The sequence below is a fragment of the Drosophila simulans genome, chromosome 3L (genome assembly GCF_016746395.2).
Source record: "Drosophila simulans strain w501 chromosome 3L, Prin_Dsim_3.1, whole genome shotgun sequence".
In the NCBI taxonomy this organism is placed as follows: domain Eukaryota; kingdom Metazoa; phylum Arthropoda; class Insecta; order Diptera; family Drosophilidae; genus Drosophila; species Drosophila simulans.
The window spans coordinates 22,542,223-22,564,419 of record NC_052522.2 but is presented as its reverse complement, the minus strand read 5'-3'; the positions used below and the strand labels follow the sequence as shown (position 1 = coordinate 22,564,419).

Below are 22,197 nucleotides of genomic sequence, written 5' to 3'. Positions count from 1 at the left end.
CTGCATTACGGCCTTCAATGAATCCATTCAGCTATTATGGCGTTGAAAAACCAGTTTTGGGCTAGGGCTGAGTTTTGGCATCTTCTGCGCATGCGCAACGCTATTTTTGCGGGGTTCGAGGTAGCTAGATACCTTGGCCAGGCCGAATCTCTTGATAGGGGTTGCTGACTGAAGGTTTCGATGTGGCTATGTACTTATCCAAATAAATTTTTGGGTCATATGCAGCGATACCCAGGCTCGGTTCGCCGTTTTTTGGCTTGGCTTGCCCACATCTGCTTACCATGGTATTTATACGCTGCTCTAGTCTTTTGTTCCTTTGTTCTTTGCCTATGCGTCTTCTGTAATGAATGAATTGGAATTCCTGGCAGGATGCTATATGGATGTGTTTCAGGCCCAATGTCTGTGCTTGCCATTATAAAATCTATCTATCTATTTCTATCAATCTATTTTTAAAACTATTAAGTTCTTCAAGAAAAGTATCATATTCAAATTTAGCTTAATAGCTTTAAAGATAGAAACAAGTTAGAAGATTTAAGCCAACAAGCCGGAAAATGCACTTTCGCATTATTAATGATTTGTATACCTTTGCAGAAGGTATATTGACTTTAGGCAGATGTTTGCAACACAGTAATGGAGGCATTTGCAACCGAATAAGTTATAAATAGTTGATCAATGTGAACTGCCTAGTCTATAAAGCCAATCAGTAGCAATAATCGCAAAAATAAAATGGATAACAAAGTTTCCTGATATGGCATCGGTATAAATTATTTATTCCTGACTATAAATAATTTCGGATTTAAATTAACAAAAATCGGGGGACTATGTTTATGTTCGGTAGACACGTTTTGTTTTTTATATTTAAAGGTACTTTATTAGTCAATACCCACCGAAATACGAACAACTTTTCAAGCCGGATTATTTCCAAAATTTTGATTTAAATTGGGCTGAATGGCCAAAATATTGTCTGCGTTCGTCGATATCAAAACATTACTTCCATAGATGGTGTTTTATTCAAAAACGACAAATTGTAAAATTTGTTCTCATTTAGTGTTCAGATATTGTTAATATTCATATCGCTGTATATGAAACTATGAGTAATAGGCTCGCTTTTTTAAGTTAAAAACTTTTCGTTTCTAATTTCTACGTTTTCAACTTAACAAGAGGTTATATTATAGATTGGCGATATAATCTGGGTAAAATAGTAGGTTATATAAAGAATTGTTTCATGTGATGAGACGTTGGCATGAGTATGAACTACAGTTGATCGACTTAAAACGAAATTAACATTTAAAGCTTAATTAATCTATGTTTCTTATTTAGCTATTTCTTGGTTTACGTCTTTGTGTTGTCTTTTCGTTGAGTTTTGATGATTTGTGTAAATAGGAGCGCAAAAATTCGAGAATGTTTTAGAAAATCATTCATATTCGATTGATCCTTTTGGTATGGCACAGATTTGGCATTGGCAAGTAAATTTGTATTTCTTTAGGAAAGTCATATATAATGGCAAGAAAATTCAGTTATAAGTGCTCTGAGCAGCAACATCATTCCATTATGAACTTTTTTTGGCTACTATAACTACACCCGTACACTTAGCGCTCTTCTTTGCGGCTGTCTATTTCGTGGAGCCTTCGCACTGCTGCACTTGAACCAGTAACAGAAGAATGCGATTCATTAAATTGTCCGCGTCCGAGTCCTCCATGCTGTTTAGCTTGGCTGAAATAAAGCCGCAGAACTTAGAGTTCAAGACCTCACGTACAGTTTGCGGGGGCGGCAGATCCAACCCTCCGCTTGCGACGCCCTGTTGCTGCCGGAGATGGCGGTGCTGCTGCAACATTTGCTCTTCGTAGTCGTCGCCATCCATAACCGCATCGCCGTGGCCGTTTCCTTCCTCCATAACATCTTGATCGACGTTACGGCGGAGCTTGCGGGCCATGACCACATCGTCCACACCAACATTGGGGCTACCGCGTGAGTTGGAATCCAGAATCAGAGGATAGGGGAAATCTGCATCGATGGCATCCAACTCCTCCACTACGTCGGATGCGTGCCCAATATCTTCGTCCCCGCTGCGTATCGAGCTGTCGTCAATGTCCTCATAGCTGTGCTGCAGTGCATTCTGCTCGTTTCTTGTCGAGCTCACCCGACTGTCGTTGTGAGCCTGGTGTTGGTGAGCTGGCAGAGGAAGTGGCCCGCCGCCGGAGCTACTCCCACTGGTGCTACTTCCGGCCCCGCCGCCCACCGAGAGATCCAGCTCCGGCTTCACATAGTAGTCGCAGTAGTAGTGATCGCCGCTCACATTGAGCGAGGAGCACTTCGAGAGATTCAACACTGCGGCGGACTCGTTGAAGGAATTGGACAGCTTCAGGGTCATTGCCTTTCCCCCTGCAGCCAAGCTGTTACTGTTATTGTTGTTGTTGTTATTGTTAATGTGGCCATAGGCTGCCAGGCTAAGATCGGTTGCATGCGAGGCGCCCCTATAATGGAAAGAACATATGTTAGAAGACGAAATTAGTTCACATGCTAACGGTTTAATTAATTAAATACAATGGCATATAACCGTGATTAGTGATTATGGACATCCATTTAAGAACCGGGTCTTAAATTAAAAGTAGAAAGAATACTTTTCTTCGTCTCTCACAAATTTTCTTATCTTACTTTAAATTATATTAATTACAATAAATAAAATGATATAATGCTGGCAATAATCATAAGCAAAACGGTAATAAATTCGTAAAACTTTGCTAGGTTGGACATCAAGCCATGTCATTCATGTAAAATCAACTAATTTGTTTTTTTATGCTATCGGATAGTGACCCTGATAAAGAAAGCATGTTCGTGTAGATTTTGAGTTCGAAAAAACACAAAAATATAATTGTATAAGCCCACTAGAGTTGATATGTTTCCTGCGATTCAACGATTCACATCCCCATTTTTAAATCATGTCCGTTTAAGGCAATAAGAAACAAGGAATGCATAAACATAAATGTCTTTCAGTGTAGTTTCGCTTCCTGCCTCTCTCCTTACGCGTCTCAAGTTTCAAGAGCATTTTCATAGGCAATGCAGCTGCCTAGGCCGGGTGCTCGAAGAACATCTGAACGTGGCTATTTTGGGCCTCCCCCATACCCATAGCTATTTGCCGAATGCAAAGACCTGGCCTAGTAGGCACGGGCAGGGGCGACCTAGAAGACAGGCTTATCACCGCGATCGGCTGCAGGTAGTTGACAATTGTAAAATTTGAAAACTGATACTCGCTCGCCAGCCAAGACCAAGAAACTCGCAGGACTAATCACGTCGAAATACATTTTCACATGTTCCACAATCGGGAATGGCTTTATTTACTTCAATATTTTGGCTTGGTTTCTTTTCGGGGTTTGAATCGCTCAGCTTATCATTATTTGCTTCCGCTCTTGCTCAGGTCCCAAGCCGTTTTCCGAGATTGTTGATGGGTTTTTGTGGTTTGAAATTGTTATCTAAGATCTGTATCACTTGCACTTGGAAACAAATCTATGAATATAATACACCCGGAATTGAATATTCGAATGGTCCGAATGAGACTTTTGATTTTTGCAGACCTACAACTTCTTATTATGATTGATTAAGCAAGATCTAGCCCCATGCAAGGGTATTCGAGGGTACTCAATGGTACGAGAATCAAAAGGCAGGCACGGACTACCGCCCACTTTTCTTCTTCCGTGACGCATTGGCTAAAGCATTTCAATTCGAAATACGGCGGACAGTGATTTCAGGGCGTGTGGCGAGATTCGGACTGTGGGGATGACGGACAGCCAAACAATTTCAGCAATTTCGCAGCACATTTGCTTATTAAATCATAAGCGTGACACAGACAGACTTTCACACCCAAGTGGCCTCGTGTGTGTGGGTACGAGAGCCCCCATCCAGAGAGGACCGACTGAACGCCGCAAGCTCGTGGGCCAGGGCAGCCTGAAAGAGGCGTCCAGACCCCGACTCTGGGTCTGAGCAACCCCTTGGCCGGGACGCGGCCGATGCGGCTGGCTAATGGTCGTGGGCATATTTTTAACCCTGGCCGAAGCCAGGCCGACCGACCGATTCGTTCAATTACTCAGCTCACCCATACAGCGATCTCTGCGAGTGTTCGCGGTGCTCATGTGTATGCAGGCAGACTCGCTCATTTTCCCTTACCAGCCAGCCCCTTTCTCGCTCACGAGCTACCAGTCTTTCCCAACTTGGTCCACTCGCAATCCGTATTCTTCTGTGCTGATTGTCATTTTCGTAGTGCTCTCATTAATTTATCGCTTTCTCGGCGCCCTCCCCACCCTCTCCCCACCCCTGCGCAGGCACTACTCGATGCGATGGACTTGGGCTTGCGTTTGCAGCTTCCCTCAATTTCGTTTTTGGTTCAAGCAGCGACGACGCTGCGGCGTTGTATAATATTCGCCGCTTGGCGAGATCTGTCTTATGGCTATGGCTGTGGCTATAGCTGCGGCTATAGCTCCGGCTCAAGCGCTGCCCGACTGGCCGGGCCCGTTGAGCTGTCTGTTATCAGCTCACAATAATAAAAATTTAAATATATACACACACCATGGGTGAGTGTGCGCGGGCATGTGTCGGGGCCGTCGACTGCTTGTTGCCCATGTGGGTACAGTCAATTGAAAGGAAATGGCCTTATTTCATATAAATATGTACATAAAGTACACACACTCGCACACACCCGCAGCTCGGGCACGGCTCCATATGAGCCAGAACATTGGACGGGGCAGACTCTCGACTGAGACCATTTGCGGGTCTCTGGCCCGGTCATTCCTTTGTTCGGATTGGTTTTTTCCACATTACCGCTCCTTAGTGTCCATATGCCCCTTTGCCATGTTTTTGCTATTCTTTTTCGCTGGGCAGATGTTTTCTCAGACACGGTGCCGAGATTTGTTCGAATCGTTGGGCGTTTATGCAAATCGACTGGGCTAAGGGATGAGTTTTGTGTGAAGGCTCGAATGGAAGTGGAATTTCGTAGTTGCGGTTCGAATAACTTTATGTTTAAGTTATCACATGATTTTTATGTGACAATTGTACTGTTGTCATCTGTTAATCGTTCGTGCATAATCGTCATCTGTGAGTTGACCTATTCGATCTAAACATATTTCCGAGTTCTGAATTTATTTGAATTGTCAGATCTTTGCGAAGTCCGTCACACTGAATATGCACTGGTCCTTCCACGATTTTCCAAATTTATTGACATATTTCGTCCAACATTAGATCTAAGCCATGACTCACAAACACTTCTCAGTGTACATAAGCTGAAGTGGCTACTCGCATGAAATGATAAGATTCTTGGAATTTCCTGCAATAATTTTTGATTGAGCCCAGCTAAACAACAAGGTTCGCTCGACTGACTACTGACAAGCACACATATTTTTGGGGGGGCAGATTTGGGAAAACCTTTTCCAGACACAGGACTGCAAAGCATACAATATCTTCGACCAATGTAAAAGATCGGTCGGTGGAAAGGTGAGTCACATTATTATTGTGCATAAGTTAGCTAGTCTTCAAACTGATGCATGTATTTGTTTCGCATGAATCAAGCCGTGCCTGACAAACTCAATCACAAAAACCGAAAACTGTTATTCACGACTCAAGCTGAACTTTGACCGTTGTTCGATGGTTGTTTGGTTAGCGGCTTATCAAACTCATTGTAATATAAGTAGCCAAATGTACTCCTGACACAATTAATGTTCAGAGTGTAAGGCGATATTTTTTAGCAAAGTAATATTGAAGAACTTTAGTCGTATAGGTGCCTTACTTTTGAGATATAACGGTTCTACGTTTTGGATTTGTTTTGGTATCGATCTCCAAAACGATGAGGATTAGAATAATTTTGGGAAAGGTAAACATTGTCTATAAACCCTAAAAAGTTTGAAAGATTAAAAGAAAACTTAGAAATAAGTGCAATATATATCCACTGTCTGTAATAATTATTAAATATAGAATTTCATGCACTTTACTACTTGTAAAAGATATTCGAATATAAGAATGACTCGTATTTATGTCGAGTTTCAAATTGAAGTGTTTCTCTCTCGCATTCTATTATTGTTTTTGCTTTTTTAAAGCCATTTGGATTAAGATCATTTTTGATGACATGATTTGTGGTGTGGACATAATGGGTCAAACAGAGAATGGAAAATTCATAACGCGTTCTATATCACTGATCAACCCCAGGAGTCGATATTGGCATGAAATTCCCTTGACGGTTTAAAGAGCATCACCTGGTCACTAGTTCGCTAAAATACTATGCCTTATACTTACTTTCGTTCTCTGATGACATCGCGCAGGAAATCCATGGCCTCATAGAGACTCCACTTGGGCTTAAAGCCGTTGCCCATTAGCTTGACGTGGGCGAGTTCACGGCGGTAGGATTCCCTCAAGGACTTGAAGGCCCGTGCAACGCGACGCCCGGGAGCGTTGAACTCGCGGCCTATGTGCTCCCAGGCTCGGTTCTTTTCTTCTTCGGCGCCCTTGAAGTTCGGGAGGCGGGAGTCCCACAGAATTGGGTTGTCGTGCACCATTTGGATGAGCTTCAGCTTGTCGGAGGCGTTGCGCCGAACCACTGTTGGGACACAAAGATGAATGCAAATAAATATAGGTTAAGATCAGCATTATTCCCCTTCTAAATAGAAGCGTTCTCGAGTTTTGTCAGTCGAATACTTGAAGAAAGCAAGGTACAGGCACAGCGAAACTTCTATAAGTCGAACTTTATTAACCCAAATGTACATATGTACGTACGTATGTACGTACACATATATGTATGCACATAGGGTGAACCGAACTATTTGAATAGGCAATGAAGAGATAAAATAAATTCTACTGCTTGTTCGACGTATCGACTTTCGACTGCATTTTGCATAAAAATTGTACATATATACATATGTACGTATGTTTGTATGAATGTGGGGAATAAATCTGTTTACGCACATTTCTTTATCTTCTGAGAGGGCATGGCAGTTGCGGCGGCCAGGGGGTGGGGCTCCAATTTGGGCTTCATGTCAAGAGCGATCGCCGCGGCGGCAGCACTCATGTCCTGCAGCGAGTGGGTGGCGGTGGGCGAACAGCCGCTCACGGGCGCCATCAGAATGTTCTGGAGGATTCGAAGGCTTGAGCTGGCCAGGGCTCCACTGTACTCTTTCGTTCGGACGCGATCGCGGTCGGCTGATAACGGGGCTGCTACCCTCTCACGACCAAGTTTAAACGGCGACTAAAAACCAAGACCAGAAAATAACAACCACCGCGGCAAGCGGGCTGCGCTCAGCCGTCGTCGACGCCGAGCCGGCAGCGCAGTTGGCAGCAAGCCCGCATTCAGAGCCAAAAAATCACGCGCACTCGACATCGACATGAGAGCCAGCTCCAGCTCTTTGCGCTCTCTGTCTCTCTCCGGCCGTGGCTCGCTGCCACCGTTCCCGTTATCTGATCCAGACATATAGGTCTAAAGCGCTCTCCGGGCGCTGCCTAGAGCGCGACTCTCCGGATGGAAACCCCGTTTAATCGCAATCACAAGCCACAGAAAGTAAAAGCAAGCGAAAAGCGGCGTCGCACACACACACACACACACATCAGGGAGAACGCGCAGAACGAAACAACAGAAAATGTGTGTAATACAAAAATCCGTTGACGCGTTCGCATTTGGTTTTAGCAGAGGAATTGTCGAGCGTCCGTACGTACTTGCATACATATGTACTACATGAATGTACCATATACACATGCATGTACATACATATGTACCAAACGACTTGGATAGCGTTTCTTGGCAGAATACGCTGCACTTCGGCCATATCAGCTTCAATTAATATAGGGGGGTCGATTCCCGTATCGGAACAATTTCGAGGAATTTAAGGAATTCATGACTATGTACATACAAAAATGGTAAATCTCCAACGCATTAAGCTTTTGGACTAAAATAATATTTATTAGTATACTGGAGTACACACATATATTCTTGATCAGTCCGCCTGTCCGTTCGCATGCAAGTTAGTGCGTTTGCACGCCTACAAACCGTTTCATGGTATCCTGCTCTCAGTTGTAAAATATGATTTGATTTTCATTTCATCGAAATGACAAAAAAAGTCTCCAAATTCGCTGAGTAACGGATATCTGATAGTCGAAAGTAATCGACTATGTTAAACATCGTTCTTTCCTCTTTTAAATAAATAGCAAGAGAGAACGCTCGAGTTCTCCGACCATCAGTTACCTATTACTCAGCTAGTGGAAATGCGAACGGGAAGTTTCAACATTCTTCTGGCATGTCGATAGATGTTGGGAAAAGAATAAAATAAAAATCAGAGAGAATGCTATAGTCGAGTTGCCCGACTATCAGATACCCATTACTGAGCTAGTGGAGGTGAGATAGCGAAATATCATAATTTTTCAGAACCATCGATAGATATTGGAAATTATAATAAGAAAAAATGGGAGGTTTGTGATCGTTAGAGTGGGCGTGGCACAAAGTTTTCGATAGAATTTTACAAGACTTATAAAAATATGAAAAAAGATCAACATAATTTTCAAAGGTGTGGGCCTGACAGCTTTCTGCGGCTTGTTGGCGTTGGAGCGGGCGTGGCATAATCGATAGAAATTTAAAATAAAAAAAAAAAGATGAAAATATCAAAACTTTTTTTAAAGTTTTTGCAAAAAGTTCTTTTGCCAATCAATACAAATTTTCAAGACAAATGAAAATATAAAAAAATATTAAAACAGTTTTCAAAATTGTGGTCGTGGAAACAAACTGGCGGTGCGTCTCTGTTTCTAGAATCTGTATGCCTAATCTTAAACTTATAGCTCTTACAGTTCTTGAGATCTCGACGTTCATACGGACGGACAGGCACAGATCGACTCCGGCTATTGGCCTGATCTTATACATATATACTTTCTTCCTCTTACATAGTTTTTAACGAATCTAATATGCCAGTTTATACTACGAGTAACTGGAACATAATACTGGAAGATAAATAATTTTTTGTCGAATTTACGATATAATGCCCAAATTTGTGGTTACATGTAAAGACGGCTAAATATACTGAGCGGCTGCTTGTCTTAAAGATTTATAATTTTTTTCCAGGGGGCCTGGCCATAGCCGAAGCAATGAATAGTTGAAGAAGGGTGGGTTAGTCTTCTACCACAGTGTGTTTTTGTGGACTCCGCCCGTCGTTGGCTGCCTTCGTTCGCTGCAGTTGTAGAGTCGAAGTTCAGTTCATTATCGTATTTCCCCGTTTAGAGAATTTACAAATGAACATTTGGATCACACATGTTGGTCTTGCCAAGGAGCGACAGGGAGGAACCGAGAGTGTTAGAGCGAGAATGCGTCCGAGGGAATGCGTGTGTGTGAGTTGCAGCCCAGATAAGACCGTCCGAGGTTGTCTATTTTGTCCCCCGATCATTTAAGCCGCTGAAATCCAGTAACTGCAATCGACAACCGCGTCGGTAGGGAAGCAAATGGCGAACCGAGAGCCAGAGAAAAATGAAAACGCTTTGTCTGTACGTAATTTATGCCTAATGAACTATTTCCGGCCAAGTGTCAATTAATGTATTCTGTTTTGGGACAGCACAACGTGCCCGCACAAACGTTGTCACGATCATTTTTCTGGCAAAACTCTGCGATCTCCGCCCTATAACAGCTTCCCCACCCCCTTCACCAAGGCAATAGCTTGCTTCCGCTGCTGTCTTTTCTTATCCACAGCTACATGCATATGTATCTGGCCAGATCTGAGGATTGCCTGACCTATTGGACCGTTTGTTCGCAGAGCGCAAGGGTATACAAGGTTAGTTGATCTAGAATTTACTTACATACACACAAACTTGACCTAGACCTGATGTCTGGATTCCATCAAATCGAAATAGACGAAAAGACAACAAATATAACATCATTCTCAACTTCTTCAGGTGAATACCGCTACACGCGATTTCTATTTGGCTTAAAAATAGCACTGAATTTCTTCCGAAGAATGATTACACTTGAACCAAAGACACTAGAATTATTCTAGACACTAGAATTATTCTAGTGTCTTTGCTTGCACTAACTGGCTTACAACCTTCGCTTTTCTATATATGGATGATTTAGTGGAAATCGGTTGTTTTGAAAAGCATATGCTAAAGAACTTAACCAACTTTAGAGCTATTTCAAAAATACAAATTGGAAAATTCAAAAACACCCATTTATTCTTAAGCTTATTATGTGAAAAATTAGATTTTAAATTGAAACATGTCGAAAAAAGTGCACCTTAAGCCTTCGTGATATGAACACAACATTGACTTTGGTATATTTTTTATCGGTAATTTCTCAACGAAATTTGAAAAACTGACACTCAAAACAAAAGCCTGGGACGGAAAAAAGAAGTCCAACGATCGTATTCTAAGGAACTTAGCTCCGTTAACCGATTTAAAACTGCTAAAGATATAAGATTCGAGTCGACTCGAAGGTCTGCAAGATTAGATTAGATTGTGGCCTCAGTATTTAAAATAGTTTCGAAAACTTTATTCATTGAGATTTTTGTTGAAAATAAAGAGGATCTGGTCTTGTCCGTCTGTCCGTTTGAAGGCATCGATCTCAGAAACTATGAAAGCTATAGAATTTAAACTAGGCATGCAGCGCAGGTTTGTTGAACAAATATGGCCACACCCACAAAACACACCAAAAACATGTTCTTTTCCCTTTACTCGTTGGAACTAGCTGAGTAAAGGGTATCTGATAGTCGGAGAACTCGACTATAGCTTTCTCTCTTGTTAAGAAGTGTTTCCGTGATAATTTTTTGCAGTTTGTGTCGAAAATGTCTTTGGCTTTTCGATAGAAATTTGAAAACAAATGATTAAATCACGAACAAACGCTCTGGTAGATGAACGGAGGGACGAAAATGGCAAGATTTTAGTTTTGATTTCATCTGAAAATTAAGTTTTACAGGGCAAAACGCCACTTAACTATAAAAAAAGGTTGCCTACACTTTTTAAAGTATTTGTTGATATTGTATAAATTGTGGTTAACGGCCTATCTTTCGCCTCGGGTCACTTATCAGAATGTGTAATCGCTATTTAATGCAAATAATGTATTGGCTGTAAGTAGAAAGCTGATAAATATTGACTCAGGTCGAAATGTGAGAACAGAGAGACTTTTTCAGAGAATGAGCATATGTACGTAATAAAATGAACGATGGTAACTGTATTATCTTCGCCTTAGTAACCATTCGATAAGACCGAAATCAAACCCTCAATTGGGCGTATTTCAGAAACGAGCCTCACCCAAATCGACTCAAAGCGGCCATAAAATTAATAAACGCTATCAAGCGCTTGAGTTTTCTGATGGGGGATCGCGAAGTGTCAACAGCATGGGTAGCAATCCAGACCATTTTGAGATCGATTTTGACCAAATTTTTCTGATGAACCAATAGACTGAGACGCCGCAAATAACAGCGGCATAGATACAGAAATTCCCAAGGGGACAGGAATACACATTCGGCTTGGACCCCTGGCAATTCAAGCAAAACGAGCCCAAAGCCAATACCAAATCTGAATTCAAGTCGAGACTGAATCGATATCTGAATTGAAGCTGATCGGACTCGGGCGAAAAGTCAGTTGCCGTAAAATACTTTGTTGTTATTGCAGCCCGCTCGGCGGAATATTTAAATTTTGACCCAACCCCATTCCAATTTGTGTCGTAATATTCAGCTGTGTGTGCCTTTCAGTTTCAGTCTGGTCGAGCGCTGATTTTCATTCTTTTTTTGACTGTTTCCTTTTTCCAGTCTCTTGGGGTCAATACAACCGCATATCTTTGAACAACCAATGAAGTGTTGATCAATGACGTGGCAGTGTCGACAATGCGGGAAGGGACACTTTAGTCGCGTGCTCTTACTACCAGTTAGTTGTTACTCACTTGCTCAATTTTAAAGCAAGTCTAATTCCTCAACTATTTGATACCCGTTACTGACCTCAAGTTCGCGCGAGGTATATTGAGGCTTGCAAATAACAAAGCAACTGTTTAACACTTGGGCTTCGGCTAATTAATTTATTGCTTGCGATCATTTAACGTCATTGATCGTGGTAGGTCTTAAAATACTAATTCTGCGGTCGTTAGAATGAGCGAAAAATTATGTTTGCTATATCGATAGAAACTACCAATACAAATTGGTAAAAATTAAAAATACAATGTTTCCAAAAGTGCGTGCAAGAAAGTTATCGGCGCTATATAAGCGCTTCAAAAATGCGCCAAAGGAAGTTATTATTATTGGCGCATTTTATTATATCTAAAGTTATTATTGTGACTTTAGATGTTAATTCCTTGTCAATCCGATTTTAAGAATTTTGGCACCGAAATGGCTATATTAAACAAAAAACCGTTTACGCATTTGTGCATAAAATACTTAAGCTACAAATACTTAGGACTTATGGGCGCCGTTGCACTTTTGCGTCATGATCTTGATTGTTTGAAACAATGAAGAATAATACCTTAAGATATAGGTGGCGTCATGTGATATTCTACATAAAAATTTACACACATACGTATTTATCACTGCGGAAGACAGTTTCTAATTACTGATATGATAGGGAGAAACGGAAGTGTGTTCCGCGAATATTTTCAATATGATTTAGAAAAACTAGACTTTAACTTCCTTTGTGTGTCGTTCTGTTATTCTTATATACAATCTTCGTTTTAAGGTGCTGAATTTACTTTTACTATATAAAACAAGGGAGAACGCTATAGTCGAGTCCTGGACTTATCTAGTGGGATTGCAAATAAGAAACTTTAACATTCTTTTATATGACATATCGATGGAAATTAGTAAGAAAGATATTAAATGTGAGCGTTAGAGTGGGACAGAGTCGTACAACATACCGGCTTTAACCATTGAAATTTGTTATTTTATGAACGATTTATTTTCCCGTATATGACATTCTTTGAGGTGAAAACTCAGCTGTGGTGTTGAAATATAATAGCGTTATATTTTAAAATTCCCACGCCCACACTATTGAATAATTCTTTGATATTTTTTCATAATTTTTTTAGTCTTGTAAATTCCTATGGATTTGCCAAAAAAACTCGTTGCCACGCCCACTCTAACACCCTAAAACCGACCAAAGCTGCCACGCCCACACTTTTGAAAAATGTTTAGATTTTTCTTCGCTATACTGTTTGTCTTGCCAATTTTCATCGGTATATCAAAAACACTGTGTCCACGCCCCTCCTTTCACCTAAAAAACTTCCTACAAAAAACTTGTGTATTTTAGATTAATTTATAATTAATTATTCCTGCTCTAAAAAGGAATATCTAATTGTAAACAGCTCATGTGCAAGTGAAGTCCACCCCGAGGGCTTCTAAACACAACTTCAACTATATTAGTATGATAGTCCGCGGTGCCAGCGGAACAGGCTGATTTTTTCCTAGAAGATTATCTTAATTTAAAAGTCCGAAAACAGCAGCCAGCTCATGTTGCCACTCAGTTCCTGTCCAACATTCCCGTCCTTCCTTCTGTTTTTGTCGGTGCAGTTCGTCCCCGCGGGCAATTTGCCTGGATTATGACAGTCGGGTTAGCATTGCTAGGAACATAGAATGAAAACAACTCTGTTCTTCTTCGCAATATTTTTAATAAAAAACTGTTTTTAAAATTCACACTTAAAAATGTAAATTTCTTCTCTATACAAAAGTATTTTATGTAAGAATGTTTGTATGTAAAGAAATTGTTGTAAACTACAACTAGTATTAGGTAAAAATATCACTTGAAATCGGAAATAATTACTATGTGCAGCATAATTCCGTACCCTTAAGCCATCCTTTAGAGAATAAGAATGCACAAATTTAATTAACAATTTAAGGCTACATTCGGACCACCAAAACAAAGACTGAAAGCCAACGGCACCGCGGTGCTGATGACGACGCAAAAGTCAAACCGGGTGGTATGGTGAAGTGGTGTTAGCTAGCAGCAAGGAAGCCAGGGAATGGGCGCGTTGTTAGATGCAAGTGAAGGACCCTACGCTCGAGGAAAAGCTGTCATGTTCTGAGCAGGCAGCAGACAACAGACAACGGACAACGGACTGCAACAACAACTTATCACTCAACAATCGGAGGCAGGCCGAAGAGCATGAAGGACCACCCTAGCCAACTGAGGCAACTGGCAAGTAATTACAAGAGAACATGCCAAGAAGGCGCCCTCTCATGTGATGGGAATTGGGACGAAATGGGAGCCCAGGCCAGGGCGGGACAGGTCTATTGCGGCAACCATCGGCGCTTGTATGCGGAATTGTTAGCTGGAGCAGCAGGGAGAAATCAAAATTTCTTGGCCTCCATTAGGTTAGCATGCGAGGACTGCTTCCATCCCAAGATGTGTACATATATACATGTGTTACGTCGTATGTAGCGGAACTTATACCAGTGACCAACTCACAAAAACAAGAGCTCACTCCTTCTGGCCGAGATGTTGTTGCGGCGACTGCTGTTGTGGTTCCTGACATGTAAACCCGACGACTGTCATAATCAAGGCAAATTGCCCGCGGGGACGAACTGCAGCGACAGAAACAGAAGGAGGAAGGACGAGAATGGTGGGCAGGAACTGGGTGGCGGCATGTGCTGACTGCTGCTTTCGTACTTTTAAATTGGGAGAAGCTTCTTAGAAAAAAGCAGCCTGTTCCGCTGTCACAACGAACTAGTTTCCCAGTCGCAGCTAAAGTTCATTTCCAAAGCCCTCGGGGTGGACTTCACCTGCACACGAGCTGTTGCCCATATATCCCTGCCACGCAGCATCAATCCAAAGTAATTCCGCGTTGTCACTCCCTTGAGAAAGTCGCCAGCCACGACGACAAGAAGCTTACCGCGGGGAATCCATTTGGTCGCGTTATTGTTGTGGCTTTGGAGAAGGTAAACGAATTCGGAGCCGAAGACCTTGAACTGGAATAGAACACACTCTTCCCAACGATTGCTTGGCTCTCCATGTGCTCCATAAGTTTTCTCCACGTTCTGCTTTCCTTTTGCTGGGTGGGCGTCCTGTTGCCTCACTTTTTTCACGGTCGCTCGGTCTTTCTCTGGATTTTTTGTTACCACCCGCCAAAGTAAACGCCTGGAGCGCAATCTAATTAAGTGAAGTGGGGTTGGACGACGGGACGGGACGATGAACTAAATTTATCCCGATCTCAGTTTTTTCCGCGCTTAGTGTGTGCGTTGCTTGGATGCAACTCGGGTCGGGTCGCCGCAAGAGATTTGATTCTTGCTTCTAGGTTGTAGCTTTTTCACTCTTGTCTTGGCTTTTATCCCGAGCTTGTTTGGTTACTCGGTGGTTTGTCTACTATATAACGATATGTTTGTATTCTGCTGCGGCTTGTTCGAACAACATTTAAATTGGCTAAATGGTTTTCCACTTGCTTAACGCAACCGACTATATCTTCTTGCCCCTCTAATCAGACACTCTGCTCCTTCGGATTGAGTCCAATTTGGGAACAACCGTCAGTTGACGGAAATAAAATTGGGATTGGTTAGTTTTGTTGGCTAACCAGAATGAATTAGTTTGTAGGCGAATGAAACACGTGACTTCTCGAATTTTGATGTAATTGGCATTAATTAGGAGAAACGTTCAGTATTATCAACTAATTTGTATTAGCAAGCCGTATTAAATTTCATAATTATAGAGGGCAAATTCATCAGAGACCACCGAATTAAAATCAGTTTGGCAGATTGTCCGATTTTTCTTGGGAATAATTGTCTTGTCCGATAAGGAAGAACGGCTTCTTCCCTGAAGTATTGTCATTATCATATTAAATTGCCTGCGGTTAAATATAGAGTAGTATTTACAAGCCGAAAGAATAACCGACAAACTTGTTACTAAGCTAGTGGAAATGCGATCATTCATTATTTTACTGGTATATCTGGTAAATATAGATATAGATATATATAGATATTGAAAAATGAAATTACAAAAAAAAAAAAAAAAAATTTTCAAAAGTGGTGGCGTGACTGCTTTTACTTTGTAGGTATAATGAGGGGCGTGGCCAAAGAGTTTTTGGTATACCGATAAAAATTGGCCCGTAAAATGAAGAAAAATCAAATATTTTTCAAAAGTTTGGGCGTGGCAGGTTTGGGCGTTAGAGTCGGTGAGGCAAATATTGGCCAATCGATAGAAATTTGCAAGACTAAAATAAAAATATGAAAACAATTCAAAATAAAGTGTGGGAGTAGCAATTTCTCGCGGTTTTTGGGCGTTGAGTAGGCAACATGGGTATAGAATCTGTATGCTTAATCTCAACCTTCTAGCCTTTATAGTTCCTGATATCTCGACGTTCATACGGACGGACAGGCGGACATGGCCAGTTCGATTCGGTTATTTATCCTGATCGAGAATATATATAAACCTTATATGGTCGGAAGCGCTTCCTTCTGCCTGTTACATACTTTTATGGCCCTTCTGCCATCCCGGCGTATAAGTACCTATCATGCCACGCCCATCGAAACGGATGCAATTTATAAAGCATGTTTATTTACCACAAATTGTTATAAATCGAATTTTAAGTAGGAAAAAAGTGCTTGCAATGGTGGAAAAAGCAAATAAAAATGCGTGTAAAATATGATAAATTACGCATACGCCATGTCTGCAAGTGTGGGAGATTGAGTCTGCTTTTAATTGCCATTTTTATCAGCATTTTGGTCGATGAAGTTCGCATTATTGCCATCATAGTAATGCCATAAATGTGTGAAATGCCTCTGTGTGTTTCCCGACCAGCTTTGTTCATAATATACTTCTGCAGTTACAAGAGAACTGGCCAGAACCAGGACCTTTATGGCTGATGCATTACAACTATTGAAGTCTTTAAGCAGTTTACGCGTTGTAATCGGATGATAGCCGGCAAATAAAGTAAAGCTTTGCTGCAACAAGATATATGGCCAGAGCAAAAGTTTGTAGTGGCTGCATCTCTTTGCCATAAATTATAGAAATAATCATGAATGGCAAGGCCGAGCACTCCGCCCCGCCTGCGCAGGATTTACTGCCCAGTTTTGGCCTTGCGATGAACAGCGACGAATTAAATCCAGCTTTTCTCAGTCCGGTCTCTGCTGCCGGAAACTTCACACCCGAAACTTTTTTCCTTGGCAGCCATAAATTGTAAATTTAATGTGCCCAGAGTGGCTTCCCCAGTTCCCCCCGAATAAAAAATCGGCCAAGCGCAGTGGCAAACACGGCTTAATTTGCGCGCCAGTCGTTGAGCTGTCAACATTCTATTGGCTTTCTATACAAGTGGTCTATACCCTGTTCCACACCTGTTCTGTTAATGGAATAGAAACACTTGCGTATCCAGCAAGGTCTCCCTTGGGTCATTGGAACTCTTGGAACTTGGAACTTACAGCTTGGAACTCACAATCGAAAATCAGCACCTACATGAAATATATTAGAAATCTTCGTAGTCTGGCCGGGCCAGGAATAAGTTCTTAGAAAGTTTTCCCACTACTCGCTGTTGACGCCAGATCCAGAAAATCAGAGGCATCTTTAAAATTGAGTGGGGCATCCGCAAGCTGGCAAACTTTCAGCTCCACGCGTTTGCTTGTCGGCGTCCAACTGTACGAGTTGTAAGAGCAAATTGACATATGGCCACCGAAGTTGAGCTGGGCCCTCAAAACTTTCGAAACTTGCCGCCTTCCAGTTGTCAATGCTGATTTTTTCCGCTTGCTTCTTGCCTGCTTTGCTTATGGTGGTGGTCAGAGGAACACTTTGATCAACTCTCCGGCCGGGTAAATGCCAATCCCTGCTGCTCCCGAGTCCCTCGGCGAAAACTTTAAAGCCAACACGAGCGGCAAATGTTCGGGAAAATGAGATTCGTGCTTTAAATTAAACTACTCATCTTAGCACGTTAGTTGGGGATTACTTATCACAGCAGAACGCGGTGTTTCCAGCTTCGCCTGAATGGGATCCGCACCACTTCAGTCCGTTCCTGTGACCATTGCAAATGGCGAACTCGGATGATTCTCCCCTTTGATTGGTTTTATCGCGCGGAAAGGAGTATCTTCAAATGCTGCTTTTAAATCGACGGATTCTCCGACTGGACGGCTTAGGAATCGCTGGGCCAGACACGGATGAATTCGAGCAAATCGCATCGCAAAAAAGAGGAAATTTGTAGCCCACGAGACGGCAAATGCTTTGACGTGGTTTATACTGATTAGTCTGGTGAATTGGCTTAAAACGCGTGGTTAACACTTGCAAAGAGCGGAATGCAGAGTTGCCGGCCTGCGAAGCGATGCTAAGAACCCACCGAACGCAACCACCAGCTCCACTGAAATCTAACGGCGGAACCGGAATTGTGGGTGACGTTTGACGGGATGCGAATGTGGTGCTGCTCCCTTGCTTACTGTATTGGCATCGCATTGCTAATTGGTGGTTTTAAAGTTGCAGCTAGTAATGCCTTTGAAATTTCGGGTGGCCCAATCACAGGTCACCGCCCGACGATGGGGAATAGATTCCAGCCGGGGATTCCAATCAAAAAAACCAGTCTTGGCGAGAAGGCGCATTTAGATAAACGTCGGCACTAATGATGATTGGCAACTGTTAAAATGATTACAGGGTGCACAAGTGTTGATGTGCCCGCGGCTCTGAAATGTCAGTGTGTGCGTGTGCAGGACGCAGTGAAACGGAGGCGTTACTCCTGTTAGGTGCAGCTCCTCTGCGTGTGAACATTTAAAAGTTTTGCCCAAAAGTGAGGAAAACGGCGAGAACGCGAGGGGTTAACCCTTTTAATGAATGGGATTTTTGTGGGCGAAAAGTAATTAGGAAACGATGCACTCAGGTGAGACTCAAACAAAAAGCTATATAATTAGTTTAGCTTTGCCCTTTAACTTTAAACTGTTACAGTACTAGTAGTGCGTAAAAATTACATTTTTAGAGAAAGAATGGATAGGCCGCGACCCAAGATTGAGGAGCATATGCATCCATCTTTTTCAGAGTTCTTACTTTGAAGTCAGAAACACAGTTACATTTAAGACATCAACAACAATAGGACCGAAGATTCAAAACCACTTACCAACATTATAATTATTATTATTATTATAATTATTATTATAATTATTATTATAATAATTATTATTATTATTATTATTATTACTCCTTACTACATTCGATTCCGAGCATATAAAGTTTATAATTTCTTGATTAGGACCAATATCAGAGTCGATCTGACCCTATCTGTATGAACTCAATTTTAGGAACTACACAAGCTAGAACGTTGAGATTTAAAATCGCGCATACTTCTGAAAAATGTTTTGATATTTTTTCGTTTTATTGTTTGTCTTCCCAATTTCTGTTGGTTATCAAAAACACCTTGACCACTCCCCTGCAAACCGCCAAAAACAATTTGGAACAACTTTTAAATTGATTCTCATTTATTCCCCAAAATCTGTCGATATCCCAGAAAAATGATGTATTTGGCGTTCGCATCTCCGACAGCTGAGTAATGGGTAGGTGATAGTCGGGTAAATTCGACTATAGAATTCTTCCTTGATTTTTAATTAAAATGTGCTTACCTCACACAGTTTAAGTATGCAAAATGATGCCATTGTATTCCCACTTAAATACCGCCCTGCTTCTACAATTTTGATTAGCAATTCCATTTGGCTAAAGTAATAACGATTTCCTTGACCAATCTAGCTTTTCACTGAGTCTTTAGCCGACTTTAACCCCAAGGAATCAGGGAGAGAGCAGCTAGAAGTGTACCAATCTACTACTGAATCTGTTTTTTTGCGGGAGAAATTTTCAATTAATATGCGCAGTTGCGATAGAGCAGGGGTGCAAGTGCCGCCGCCACCAGAGTGTTTGCATTTTTCGCATAGAAATTTGTTGCTCGGCAAGCCCCGAAACTCGCCCCACGATAAAGCTGCAAGCATGCCCGATAGATATGTTTCCGGTTCAGGTTTATGTTTTCGTTTCCTTTTTTATGGACGGGACTACACACGCAACATTTCATATTCAAGTGTAAATTGCATTGCAGTTGCAGCAGCGAGGGAAATTTTGAGAGATTTTGCATTTTTATTGAATAAATGAAAGAAGAGTGTGGCCTCCAGTGCGATCTCCAGGAAGCTCCATAGGAGTTAGGGGCGACCGTGTTGTGCCAGGTGGCGCCATTGTGTCGCCATACATGGTGGTACGGTGATGGAGCTCCGAAAGTTGTTTGCTACATTTGACAGTCCCACCAGCAGGCATCATTCATCTATCCGACTACGCTTCCATCCGCTCTGCCGTTGGGCGCCCCTTTTTTCGGAGACGCTTTGTAATTTACAATTCAAAATTCGCGGAATCTTCTTCAGTTCTGCTCTTGCCGCTTTGCCGCGAAATCATTTGACAGCTGTTAGTGGTTGCAAACTTGCCTTGGTGCTCTAGCCCAAGTAACAAAACTTAAGAGTTGTTACTTAGACTTAACGTTCTAAGACGGACTTAATCACCGCAGAATTGAATTCCTTCGTGTTTTACTAATCTTTTGGATTTGAAATCCTTAACATTTAACATGCAATTCAAGAAGTTAATAGAAAGTACTAAATTAATAAATATTAATAAAAAAAAAAAAAAAAACTAAACTTCAGCGTAATGCGACAAAATAACCACTTCGGTATATGTAACTTGAACCCCGACTATCAGATACCCGTTACTCAGCTAGTGGAAATGCGAACACTAAATTTCATCATTTTTCTGGGATATCGATATTCTGGGATATTCACCAATATCTAGGTGAATAAAGTCAGTAAAAATTTAAAAATTGTTCAAAAGCGTGGGCATAGCAGTTTTGGGCGGTTTGTGGGCGTGGCAAAAAGTTGTCTTGCAAATCGATAGAAATTAACAAGGGTAAATAAAATATGAAAAAAATATCAAAACATTTGGCAAAACTGCAGGCATTGCATTATTGGGCGGTTTGTAGGCGTAAGAGGGGGCTGGCTAAAGGGTTTTTGGCAAATCGATAGAAGTTGCAGACTAATAAAAATGTGAAAAAATTTCAAAACATTTTTTATAAGTGTGGCGTGTTGGTTTTGGGCGGCTTGTGGGCGTTAGAGTGGGTGAGAATCTTTATGCTTAATCTCAACCTCCTAGCTTTTATAGCTCCTAAGATCTCGACGTTTATCCGGACGGCCAGACGGACTAGGCTATTGATCCTGATCAAGAATATGTATACTTTATATGGTCCTTCTGGGTGTTACATACTTTTTAACGAATATAGTATACCTTTTTACTTAAATAGTTACGGGTGTAAAAATAAGTTATGATGTGATTTTGTTGTTTAACATATACATTTGGTAAAACGACTATCAACCAACCAAGATAATGGCTATAATACGATGAGTAAAAGAAAATGAAAAAGATTACGCGAATACATAACAGGACAGAGAAGACAATTTTGTTACAATTTATTAAAACCAATTACTGCTTACTGCAATCATGTGGCTTTGAACTCTTGGCACTTTTATGACATTCGAGTCTAAGGCAGTGCCCCATATTTGGATGTAGTAGGTCATTGAGGGGACCGAAATCGATTTGAATAGCAACACGTTGTTGCAAAGTTAATTTAAGTTAAGTTAAGCTTCCTAAGCTTAGCACGATATGTGGCTGTTATTTACGTTGTGTGCTGTTTTCAGGTGTCTTAGAGCTCAACCCTAGGAAGGATATGTCCTCGCAATGAGAAGTTACAGTGTTGCGAAGTGCTTATATTTATAGAAATGTTCCATCTGTTTGACCATTCGCCGTACGAGTCCAGAAAGTCTTGATGCTTCGAGTAAAAGTTCGCGAGGAAGGCAGTGTCATCAGTCTATTTTGCGTGCACTGTACATTTGGAAACAGGACTCTTCCCTAAGGAACGCCAGCAAGAAAACTTCTGATTTTAAACCTTTTCCCTCACCACATCCATAAAGCTTCGATTAAGTAGGAAATATTGACCAGTCGAAATGATATAAGTACGTTTAAAACGGCATTTAGTATGGTAGATTTATAATAAAACTTAAGTTTTCGAAAGTTTATTCAATTTACATTAAATTATCCAGATATTTTGAGAAATTTTAAGAAAAATGATCCTCTATCCTAAAAAATTGACAACTTTAAAAAGCATATTTATTTATTTATTTATTATGATAGATAGAATAGTTTACAAAACTAGACTAACTTAGATAGTATAGCATTAGCTACGGGGCTTACAGCTATATTTATTTACAATGTTTATTTACAATCTTAATTTAGTTAATATCTAAT

General features: G+C 41.3%; 1 protein-coding gene and 1 long non-coding RNA gene across 2 annotated transcripts; one reads left to right on the top strand and one right to left on the bottom strand.

Moving 5' to 3' along the window:
• Positions 1-979: 979 nt before the first annotated feature.
• LOC6739166 lies at positions 980-7,395 on the bottom strand. Its single transcript, XM_016171969.3, has 3 exons — positions 6,943-7,395; positions 6,277-6,577; positions 980-2,474 (listed from the first exon to the last, which is right to left on the bottom strand). Exons 1-3 carry the CDS (start codon positions 7,094-7,096, stop codon positions 1,613-1,615), a joined length of 1,317 nt encoding a protein of 438 aa, XP_016033023.1. The 5' UTR covers positions 7,097-7,395; the 3' UTR covers positions 980-1,612.
• Positions 7,396-8,795: 1,400 nt separating this feature from the next.
• On the top strand, positions 8,796-22,003 carry LOC27208575. The gene is made up of 3 exons (XR_005544046.2): positions 8,796-9,495; positions 9,564-9,779; positions 21,591-22,003. It is a non-coding gene; the product is annotated as an uncharacterized LOC27208575 (long non-coding RNA).
• Positions 22,004-22,197: the final 194 nt, after the last annotated feature.